Below are 11,761 nucleotides of genomic sequence, written 5' to 3' on the forward strand. Positions count from 1 at the left end.
ATCAATTGTATTAGCACCTGCTATAAACAATCCAGCCGCCAGGGGACTGGATTGTCGGGCTGAATGGTTTGGGCGGTGACGTCGTCGCAAGAGGGCGGGGGGAATCATTGTGTACCTTTCTGATTGGACAGCTTACCGGAAACACCTCAGCACACCGTAGGATGGTTCATATCGCGGATGAACCATGAACCCAGAATGTGTTGAAGCGTGATAGTTTCCTTCGTGAGGTTCTTGTGTGGAGGGTGGGAATGGACCATAAGCAGGTGCTGTCTCTCCTCCTCTTAGCGGCGGTGTGGCTGCCCCCCTGCGGCGGGACCCCGGAGCGGGACGGAGGGGGCTGGTGAGCTCACAGCGCGTCGTCATGTTACTGACTCTATCGTCACTCTGTACACTAACAGTGCATACATGTTACTGACTCTATCATCACTCTGTACACTAACAGTACATTCAAGTTACTGACTATCATCTATCTGAACACTAACAGTACATTCGTGTTACTGACTCTTCATCACTCTGTCCACTGTAACAGTACAATCATGTTACTGACTCTTCATCACTCTGTCCACTGTAACAGTACAATCATGTTACTGACTCTTCATCACTCTGTCCTCTGTAACAGTACAATCATGTTGTTGACTCTTCATCACTCTGTACACTGTAACAGTACAATCATGTTACTGACTCTTCATCACTCCGTACACTGTAACAGTACATCTGCAGTTCACATGTAACACGCATGACGGCGTCCTAACAGCTGTCCGGTTATACACGTCATTCTAATAACGGAGAGATTGACCGATATCAACGGAGGTTAAAGCAGATGGTTTCCTGAAACCGGACGTTTTCAGATGAATTAAACATGAGATTTACTATATTATAACCCTCACATTCACCTCTGCACCTGGTCTTAATAATAGTGGTCCAAATACTTGATAACAATTACAATTTAACAATGCGCACAATGTGGCCTTAGTGGAGCACCACGTGTGACCCCTGGATCTGACCTCTTAACCCCAGGGCATCGGGGTCAGAGGTCGGGCTGCAGGAGGAGGGGCCGTGCTCCATCGACGTGCTCGACGCCGCGTCCCTGACGCACCGGCAGTTCATCGAGAGGTGAGACGTGTGTGTGTGTGTGTGTGTGTGTGTGTGTGTGTGTGTGTGTGTGTGTGTGTGTGTGTGTGTGTGTGTGTGTGTGTGTGTGTGTGTTGATCCTCTGTGTTCCGTCCTCCCAGTTACGCCTACACACGGCCGGTCATCCTCACCGGGATCACGGACAACACGGTGAGCCCTTCATCATCATCTTCATCACTAAAACCAGACCCAATGGGGTCTAAACATCACCAGTCAATGGTGTGACTAGTACTTTAGGTAGTATTATTGAATATAACTAATGTTAGCGGTACTATAGATAGTATTATTGAATATAACTGATGTTAGCGGTACTATAGGTAGTATTATCAATATAATTGATGTTAGTTGTACGATAGGTATTATTATTGAATATAACTGATGTTAGCGGTACTATAGGTAGTATTATCAATATAATTGATGTTAGTTGTACGATAGGCATTATTATTGAATATAACTGATGTTAGCGGTACTATAGGTAGTATTATCAATATAATTGATGTTAGTTGTACGATAGGTATTATTATTGAATATAACTGATGTTAGCGGTACTATAGGTAGTATTATCAATATAATTGATGTTAGTTGTACGATAGGTATTATTATTGAATATAACTGATGTTAGCGGTACTATAGGTAGTATTATCAATATAATTGATGTTAGTTGTACGATAGGTATTATTATTGAATATAACTAATGTTAGCGGTACTATAGATAGTATTATTGAATATAACTGATGTTAGCGGTACTATAGGTAGTATTATCAATATAATTGATGTTAGTTGTACTACAGGTAGTATTATTGAAATGTAACTGATGTTAGTAGCTCTAAAGGTATTTTTATTTAATATAACTGATGTTATTAGTACTATAGTTAGTATTATTGAATATAACAGATGTTAGTGGTACTACAAGTAGTATTATTGAACTGATGTAACTAGAACTGCAAGTTGTATTATTGAATGTAACTGATGTTACTAGTACTAGGTAGTATTATTGAATCTAACTGATGTTACTAGTACTATCGGTCGTATTATTGAATGTAATTGATGTTAGTAGTACTATAGGTAGTATTATTGAATGTTACTGACGTTAGTGGTACAATAGGTAGTTTTATTGAATATAACAGATTTTGTTAACTTATTTTGTAGAAGTTCAGGTTATTGTGTTCCAAGACCAATCTCCTGGGGTCGTTTGGAGATCGGAGCATAAGGCTGAGTACGGCCAACACTCACTCTTACAAGAAAGGTATGAAGGCCAACTTACGACAGCGAGGCTTTACGAAGCTTACACTAGATACAGAGACAGGCCATTAGAGGGTAGGGGTTATACAGTAAGACACGTCATTAAGAAACATGGAGGGGTTAGACAGTACAGAGACAGGTCATTAAGGAACAGGTAGGGGTTAGACAGTACAGAGACAGGTCAATAAGGAGCAGGTAGGGGTTAGACAGTACAGAGACAGGTCATTAAGGAACAGGTAGGGGTTAGACAGTACAGAGACAGGTCATTAAGGTGCAGGTAGGGGATAGACTGTAAAGAGACAGGTCATTAAGGAGCAGGTAGGGGTTAGACAGTACAGAGACTGGTCATTAAGGAGCAGGTAGGGGTTAGACTGTGTAGAGAGACAGGTCATTAAGGAGCAGGTAGGGGTTAGACAGTACAGAGACAGGTCATCACGGAGTAGACAAGGTACTTTGGACTAGCTTTTTTGATGTTGTACCCCCAGATGTGAATCCCTGCACTATACCACATACTACATTTGGTCTAAACCATTTGAACGACACACTATAGTTCCAAGAGTAGACTAGTACTTCCAATAGTGTAGTTGTACTACCAAGAGTGTAGCAGTAGTAGTACTATTAATACTCATACTAATGGATCTATTGTTGCAGTGGACGTGCCGTTCCGGGAGTACGTTGACGTCCTGCTGAAGCCTCAGTCCGCCGACGCCCTGGGCAGCGGTGAGCTAACACATGCTAGCACACATGCTACAACACACGCCAACACACATGCTAAAACACACGCCAACACACATTAAAACACTCTGAAACGCACGCACACTTAAACGCACACTGTACAAGCGCAAAGTAAAACCCGAGGCAGGATGTTTGTGTACCTGTTCCTCTCCTGACTTCCTGGTTCTCCTACAGACACTCTGTATTTCTTCGGAGACAACAACTTCACGGAGTGGAGTCCCCTGTTTGACCAGTACCAGCCCCCCCCCTACGGGCTCCCCGGGACCACGGCCGCCTACAGCTTCGGGGTCGCAGGTCGGTCGGCCCCTCGATGAGCCGCACTAGAGGGGAAGTGACCCCGGAGGACGTTAGAGTTCAGAGGGCACTTGGATTCTATTGTTGACTTGAGTTAGGAATGGGGACAGGAGGGTGTAGTAGTAGGGAGGGTGGGGGTGAAGTCATCAAGAGAATGTCATTGATTGTTGTTTACATTAAGCCAGGAAAATAAACATATTTTCTTAAAGTTAAGTGGCATAATCATTCATTCATTTTTCAGTTGTAGTTGTGGTCTAGAGCCTGTCTCTCTGTGAGGGTGTAGTCTAGAGCCGGTCTCTCTGAGGGTGTAGTTATGGTCGAGAGCCGGTCTCTCTGTGAGGGTGTAGTTGTGGTCTAGACGGTCTCTCTCTCTGAGGGTGTAGTTGTGGTCTAAAGCCGGTCTCTCTCTGTTCCAGGACCTGGTTCCGGCGTTCCATTTCACTGGCACGGGCCTGGCTTCTCAGAGGTCCTCTACGGGAGAAAGGTCAGTCCAGTTCTGACCCCTGATCTCTGAGATGGTTCCTTCCAACCAGGAAGTGGCCGGTCCTCCTCCCCAGCTAACGAGTACAGAGCTAAATCAATGACAAGTTTGTAGCAAATACTTTGAACAATAAATACCTCCTTGGAGACTATGCAGTAGAGTTGAGCCTCTGAGGCACAGCCTCATCACGAGGTCACTAATGCCCCACCTCGAGGGGGGGGTAGAGTGAGCGTCTCTAGACCCTCTCCACGCGGGGCGACCCTCACACCAGCAGCCAGTGTCCTGCTACCTAGGAGGTGTCTGGGGGTCACCGTGGGGGTCCCTTTAGCTCTGGGGGTCACCGTGTCTCTGTTCCTCCAGCGCTGGTTCCTGTACCCCCCGGACCAGGAGCCCCACTTCCACCCCAACCGGACCACCCTCTCCTGGCTGCAGGAGACCTACCCCGTCCTGCCCCCGGAGGAGGCGCCCCTGGAGTGCACCATCCGCCCCGGAGAGGTGAGGGCGGACCCCACCCCCCCCCCACCATCACCCCCTCCCCCCCACCATCACCCCCTCCTCTGCTGCTTGACCCCCAGGTTACCATGATATATAGATATAGATATATATATAGATATACATGTATAGATATAGATATATCTATATCTATAGATATACATGTATAGATATAGATATATATTTGGAGTATCGGCCGATATATGTCGGTCTGGGTAATCTTTTACTCTCTTGTATCGGTCAGGCTCTGGATCTCAGGCCAACAGCGTCAGTGTGAAATGTGTCCACTGTTCCACATAAGAGTCCAGCGCTCTTCTTCCTGAGCCTCGTCTAGTTTTTGAACCACGGCCTCAACCTTCACCTCCGGGTGGTCGGTCATTAAGAACTTGTTTATCGTGATATTTAAAATGTGATGCTTGGCTCCGTTCCCAGGTTCTGTTCTTCCCCGACCGCTGGTGGCACGCCACCCTCAACCTGGACACCAGTGTCTTCATGTCCACGTTCCTGGGGTGACTCCCAGCGCTGCAGAACCAGTGTGAACCCGCTGCTCAGGAGAACAAGACGTCTTCCCACGAGTTGTTTTCTGGGACCAACCAAAGACAAGACACTGACTGGAACCTTAAAGACATTCCACCAGAGCAGAACCGTCCCGTCTGTGGTTCTGCTGCTGTTCTGGACCAATAAAGACAAACCTCTTGTGACCAAATGATCTAATGAACCAACTGTTCCATGCTCCTGAACTGTGAGGAGACTCAGTGAGTGCAGCTGGGTTCATCTCCCAGGAGGCACTGACTCATACTGGTGATTCAGGGTTCATGGTTCTAGCAGAAGTACGGCTGATTGTAATGTGTTGTAATGTGATGATACACGGGTACTATGTCTGTGAAGGGTTCAAATCAATTAAATCCATCCTTCCACATTTGGCTTTCCTGCTCACTGGGAAGGAAGAAATCCCAGAACTAAGACTGAACCCCAGGATGACTTAACCCAAGCATGACCTAACCCAAACAAACATGACTTAACCCCAACATGACCTAACCCTAACAATAATTCATAAAAACACCACTGATACATTAAGTCTCGGGCATTGTGTAAATATTTATTTCAAATTACAAAAGTAGTTTTCTCTCGTTGTGTTGAATGTGACATGAAATCGGAAGCCATATAATATCTCAGACAAAACTGTCATCTGTAATGTATATAAAGAGTACATGTTCACCCTCATCACCACCACTATGACTGCATCCTGAAGGCACCAGTGGTCTGCATCACGTCCTGTAGCGGTCTCTCTGCGGTCACCTGGGGGGCTGCACCCTCCCCCTCATCACAGGAAGGGTCGTCACCGGGACACTGGCGCCCTCTGGTGGACTGGAGGAGAAGACACCGTTGGCCAACACTAACCCAACGTAACCTAGCAACTAACCTGGACCCTACATTACATAGCAACTAACCTGAATCCTACGTTAAATAGCAACCAACCTGACCCCTACGTTACCTAGCAACTAACGCTACGTAACCTAGCCACTAACGCTAAAACTAGGCAACCTAGCAACCAGTACTTCCCCTTACTCCCTCTGACTTAGTAGCTAGACCTGACCATCTCTTACCTTGTAACTTACTTTTACCATCTCTAACCTGGTAACGCCATTAAACCATCTCTAACCTGGTAACTAAACTAACCATCTCTAACCTGGTTAACTACATTAAGCCAACTCTAACCTGGTAACTAAACTAACCATCTCTAACCTGGTTAACTACATTAAACCATCTCTATCCTGGTAACTAAACTAACCATCTCTAGTACCTGCATGTTGAGGTCTTGCATGGCTGATGTCACTTCCTCCACACCTCCACCCCCGAGATATAGGTGGCCTCCAGGACCATCTGGTCATCCATCAGCACCAGGTCTGGACCCATGACATCACCTCCGTTACCATGACATCACCTCCGTTACCATGACATCACCACCGTGACAATGACATCACCTCCGTTACCATGACATCACCACCGTGACAATGACATCACCTCCGTTACCATGACATCAGCTCCGTTATGTCCCCATGACATCACCTCCGTTACAATGACATCACCTCCGTTACCATGACATCAGCTCCGTTATGTCACCATGACATCACCTCCGTTACCATGACATCATTTCCGTTACCGTGACATCGGCTCCGTCATGTCACCATGACATCAGTATGTGGGTCAGTTGCTACAAGTCCTCTTTAAAGAGTGAAACCAACATCATTGGGGTTCTGATGGTGATTCAGCATTGACCTGACTGCAGCCCGCCTGCAGGATGTGTGAGGTTCTGATGTATTATGATATGTCAGTATATTATATGATTTGATGTGTATATTGTATTTTACCCGCATCACAGCCGTACTCCAGGCTTCCCTTCTGGTGGCTGATCCCAAGGAGCTGAGCGGGATGGAGGGATGCTGCTTCCAGAGCCTCAGGAACGCTGCAACCTGGAACACTGTCACACTCAGTACACTGCAACCTGGAAAACTGCCACACTCAGTACACTGCAACCTGGAACACTGCCACACTCGGTACACTGCAACCTGGAACACTGTCACACTCAGTACACTGCAACCTGGAACACTGCCACACTCAGTACACTGCAACCTGGAACACTGCCACACTCAGTACACTGCAACCTGGAACACTGTCACCTCAGTACACTGCAACCTGGAACACTGTCACCTCAGTACACTGCAACCTGGAACACTCATGCCGCCTTCAAAACTGAGTTTCCGGGAGGTTCGGAGGTTCGGACCTTAAGCTCGAGGAAAGTGCTTTGAACACTCTGTTGGGTCGGAGTTTTGGCTCGGAGTTTCGTTCGGAAGTAGAGCAACCCGAGCCTCCAAGTTGACGTCACAACAATGGCTTCCCATTTCATTGATAAACTAAAGTGAACTTGCAGCAAGCAATAAGAGGCGAACTTAACACCCAATCTAACATTTGCATTACTACACATTATAGCTTACAATTATAAACATCACCTGATAATTCTCGCTCATGTTCAACCATCGCAAGCAGTCCTGATAACTGATTCATCTGACTCAGCAAATAAGCGCAAAGAGGTCCCTGTGGGCATCCATACTTGTTGTTGTTATGAAGTCTAGTCGCACTAACGACCTGTTATTCCGGTTTAATGTCATAGCCTACGAACGTTTCCTGAACACTCTTATTTCGGAAGAAAGGAAGGTTTACGTAAAGACACGTAAGAGCTTCCGAACCTCCGAGCTGCTATGAAGGCGGCATCCGTACACTGCGACCTGGAACACTCAGTACACTGCGACCTGGAGCACTAAGTACACTGCGACCTGGAACACTAAGTACACTGCGACCTGGAGCACTAAGTACACTGCGACCTGGAGCACTCAGTACACTGCGACCTGGAGCACTCAGTACACTGCGACCTGGAGCACTCAGTACACTGCGACCTGGAGCACTCAGTACACTGCGACCTGGAGCACTCAGTACACTGCGACCTGGAGCACTCAGTACACTGCGACCTGGAGCACTCAGTACACTGCGACCTGGAGCACTCAGTACACTGCGACCTGGAACACTCAGTACACTGCAGCCTGGGACACTAAGTACACTGCGACCTGGAACACTAAGTACACTGCGACCTGGAACACTAAGTACACTGCGACCTGGAACACTAAGTACACTGCAGCCTGGAACGCTCAGTACACTACAGCCTGGAAAACCAAACAGCACTGACCTGAGGCTTGTTGGAAGTGGCGGACACACATGTCCATGGTGGCGATGCTGCCGCTCAGAGTCGTGGTTCCTACACCCCAAAACACGTTTAGAATACGACTATCAACTAGAAACAGTATAACTACATTCTACGCTTCGAAAACTATAGCTATGACTAAATATAAACTAGAATACTACATAGTACACTGCATTATACTATAATAGTACAGTAAAAAGTCCAGGTGAACTAGGTTAGGGACAGGTGATCTAGGTTAAGGTTGAAAGCTGAACTAGGTTAAGGACAGGTGAGCTGGTTAGGGACAGGTGAGCTGGTTAAGGTGTTACCTGCTACGTAGGCGTGGAGCCCCTGGATCTCGATGACCTGCTGGCCCAGGGTGTGGCGCCCGGGGGGGAGGCCCATGGCCATGATGGCATCGGTCACCAGGACTAGACCTGCAGCAGGACCGCAGTTACAACCAACACTAACAACCCCAACTAACCTTACCTACCCTTACTAACTAATCTAACCAGAAGGTTTATCGGAACTGGACCAAGACGAAAGTGATAACACCCTAACGTTAACTAGCCCTAACTAACATCCAAACTAGTCAACACCCTAACAAGCTAGTCACCATCCTAATTAACCAGATGGGAACACCCTTACCTCAATTGACCCTGCCTCACACTAACCAACTAGTCAACATCCTAATTCATCAGCTGATCAACACCCTACCCAGCTAGTCACCGTCGTCACTACAAGCCCTGCCCTGGGTCCCGGCCCACCCGGGGGTCACCCTGGGGTCCCGGGGTGACCCCCTAACCCTCCCTGTAGCCCACCCCCTAACCCTCCCTGCAGGGTGACCCCTTAACCCTCCCTGTAGCCCACCCCCTCACCCTCCCTGCAGGGTGACCCCTAACCCTCCCTGCAGGGTGACCCCCTAACCCTCCCTGTAGCCCACCCCCTAACCCTCCCTGTAGGGTGACCCCCTAACCCTCCCTGCAGGGTGACCCCCTAACCCTCCCTGCAGGGTGACCCCCTAACCCCCCTGCCCGGGGGGGGGGTCCGGTAGCCCACCTGCGGGGTGCGCCCGGTGGGCGATGCGCAGCGCCGCCGGGTTGGTGTGGATCCCGTCGGCGATCATCCCGTAGAACACCGAGCGGCCAGCGGGGATCCGGTCGCTCGTCAATAACCCCACGATGCCCGGGTCCCGGTGGTGGAACTACACAACGGATTAACACAACACGACGACATTACACAACCTATCAACCCACTGTAACGCCACAAAACGTAAAATGTATCAACTAGTGCTGTCGAGCGATTCAAATATTTAATTGCGATTAATCGCATTAATGCCATAGTTAACTCGCGATTAATCACACATTTTTTTCTATCTAAATATCCCTTGAACTTTCGAACAAAACTCTTGCTCAGCAAAGATGGGAAATACTATAACATTTATTATCTAAACCAGTATGAATATTCCTACCGTACGTAGGCCTATACACATTACCAGGCTATCGAATAACGCCTACCCACATGCAGCCACCGCACGCACGCACCTGCACGCACGCACGCACGCACACACGCACGCACGCACGCACGCACGCACGCACGCACGCACGCACGGTGAGCTGTACTTGTATGGGTGAGGTGAGTTGTACCTCTACTTGTAGAGGTGAGTTGTACTTCTACTTGTAGGGGTGAGTTCTAGATGTAGGGATGAGTTCTACTTGTAGGGGTGAGTTGTACTTGTAGGGGTGAGCTGTACTTGTAGGGGTGAGCTGTACTTGTGGACTCACTGGTAGCATGGCGTTGAAGAGGTGTGTGATGAAGGACGCTCCCTGCTGAACCGCCTCCTCCGCCTGAGACAGGTTAGCCACCGAGTGCCCTGCAGACAGGAAGTACTCCTCACTCACTTCCTGTCATGTGTAAATATAAGAAACCCATCGCTTGCTTCGTAATAACCCAAAAGAGAGGCTAACGCCTAGCCTAGCGCAGACCACTAGTGACTAAATGAAGTATTTTAAAGAGAGGGAACTAGTGTTTTATTCTAGGCTGTGCGCCCCTGACCCTTGGTCAGTATGACCCCCGTTCAGGTTGACCCCTGACCCCTGTTCCGGTTGACCCCGCCCCTAACCCACCTAGGGACACAGTGACGCCTCTCTGACTCAGCTCCTCCACCACTGATTGGCTGCCGGCCAGCTCTGGCGCCAGCGTCACCATGGAAACGTTGTCCAGGCCACCGTAGACCTCCAGCAGGGGGTTCACCCCCCCAGACCCCCCGAAGGTCCGAAGGAACTGCTCGGGGTGGGCGCCCTTCTTCTCCAGGCTGATGAACGGCCCCTCCAGGTGGACCCCTGGGGACCACGGGACAATCAGAAGACACATCAATCAATAATCAATAATAATCCAGCTATATCATTATGATAAAACAAACTATAAAGTGGTATATTTGATCATGTTACCCAGAACGCCGGCACCATGCACCCCTCCACTCTGAACTTTGACCTCAGGGAGGACCTGAAACACCAAACGGATTATAATTGATCGCAAGTCCTTAAAGGTGACATATTATACCACCAGGTGGGGCTAATCACACTCACACCTGGTGGTATTATATGTCACCTTTAATCAGCTATTGCATCCACACAGTGAACCCCCTAGAGGCCGCTAGAGGAACTACAGGCTAGTCTCTAGTGCACCCCCTAGAGGTCGTCAGAGGAACTATAGGCTAGTCTCTAGTGCACGCCCTAGAGGTCGGTAGAGGAACTACAGGCTAGTCTCTAGTGAACCCCCTAGAGGTTTTTGGGTCCCAACCGGTAAAGAATGAGAACCGTTGCAGTACCTTGTGGTAGACGCTAGGGGGCGACGTGACTAGCGTCGGGCAGAAGGACGTGACTCCGTGCTCCAGGATCTTCTTGGCCACGAAGGCCACACCGGCGCCGGGGTCCTCCGACGGCGTGGAGAAGTCGACGCCGTAGCCCCCTGAAACACCAGCACCTCATCACCTGACCTCCACCTCCACCACCTCATCACCTGACCTCCACCTCCACCACCTCATCACCTGACCTCCACCTCCACCACCTCATCACCTGACCTCCACCACCTCATCACCTGACCTCCACCTCCACCACCTCATCACCTGACCTCCACCTCCACCACCTCATCACCTGACCTCCTCCACCACCTCATCACCTGACCTCCTCCACCACCTCATCACCTGACCTCCTCCACCCCCTCATCAACTGACCTCCTCCTCCACCCCCACCACCCGCTGACGGGTGGAGGAAGGCTAGGCGATCCCCCCAGAGCGGGGTCTTTAGACTAAACACAAATCTGTACATTTTTACTCTTTCCATTTTATTTAATATTCATACACCTAATCAGAAAACAGGTCAAACACACTTCTATTTGAATGTCTGCTCATCACAGGCGAGTCCACGCTGCTCTGATGGAGTTGAGGTTGATATCAGGGTTATCAAACGTGCTCGCACAGGTAAATGCCTTCATCAAATCAAATAGGGGTCGGGCTTAGCTCAGGAGGTAGAGCAGTTGTCTTGTTTGATCCCCAGCTCCTCCTAGAGTGTTGATGTGTCCCTGAGCAAGACACTTCACCTCTAACTGCTCCTGACGAGCTGGCTGTCGCCTCACATGGTCGACTCTGC

At 48.9% G+C, this 11,761-nt stretch overlaps 2 protein-coding genes across 2 annotated transcripts in view; one reads left to right on the top strand and one right to left on the bottom strand.

The window, feature by feature from the left end:
- The first annotated feature begins 108 nt into the window (after positions 1 to 108).
- On the top strand, positions 109 to 5,680 carry jmjd8 (jumonji domain containing 8). The gene is made up of 9 exons (XM_056610843.1): positions 109 to 340; positions 1,018 to 1,113; positions 1,233 to 1,281; positions 2,281 to 2,377; positions 3,025 to 3,093; positions 3,283 to 3,402; positions 3,819 to 3,886; positions 4,244 to 4,378; positions 4,808 to 5,680. Exons 1-9 carry the CDS (start codon positions 249 to 251, stop codon positions 4,886 to 4,888), a joined length of 807 nt encoding a protein of 268 aa, XP_056466818.1. The 5' UTR covers positions 109 to 248; the 3' UTR covers positions 4,889 to 5,680.
- amdhd2 (amidohydrolase domain containing 2) overlaps positions 5,223 to 11,761 on the bottom strand; it is a 7,934-nt gene continuing 1,395 nt past the window's right edge. The window contains exons 3-12 of the mRNA XM_056610520.1: positions 10,942 to 11,081; positions 10,562 to 10,616; positions 10,238 to 10,453; positions 9,896 to 9,984; positions 9,171 to 9,315; positions 8,441 to 8,548; positions 8,118 to 8,186; positions 6,748 to 6,849; positions 6,180 to 6,282; positions 5,223 to 5,743 (exon numbers count right to left, since the gene is read on the bottom strand). Of these exons, the coding sequence (XP_056466495.1) occupies positions 6,209 to 6,282; positions 6,748 to 6,849; positions 8,118 to 8,186; positions 8,441 to 8,548; positions 9,171 to 9,315; positions 9,896 to 9,984; positions 10,238 to 10,453; positions 10,562 to 10,616; positions 10,942 to 11,081 (998 nt within the window). The 3' untranslated portion in view covers positions 5,223 to 5,743; positions 6,180 to 6,208. The remainder of the gene's footprint in view (positions 5,744 to 6,179; positions 6,283 to 6,747; positions 6,850 to 8,117; positions 8,187 to 8,440; positions 8,549 to 9,170; positions 9,316 to 9,895; positions 9,985 to 10,237; positions 10,454 to 10,561; positions 10,617 to 10,941; positions 11,082 to 11,761) is intronic.

Source organism: Gadus chalcogrammus, chromosome 2 (assembly GCF_026213295.1).
Source record: "Gadus chalcogrammus isolate NIFS_2021 chromosome 2, NIFS_Gcha_1.0, whole genome shotgun sequence".
NCBI classification, from domain to species: Eukaryota; Metazoa; Chordata; class Actinopteri; order Gadiformes; family Gadidae; genus Gadus; species Gadus chalcogrammus.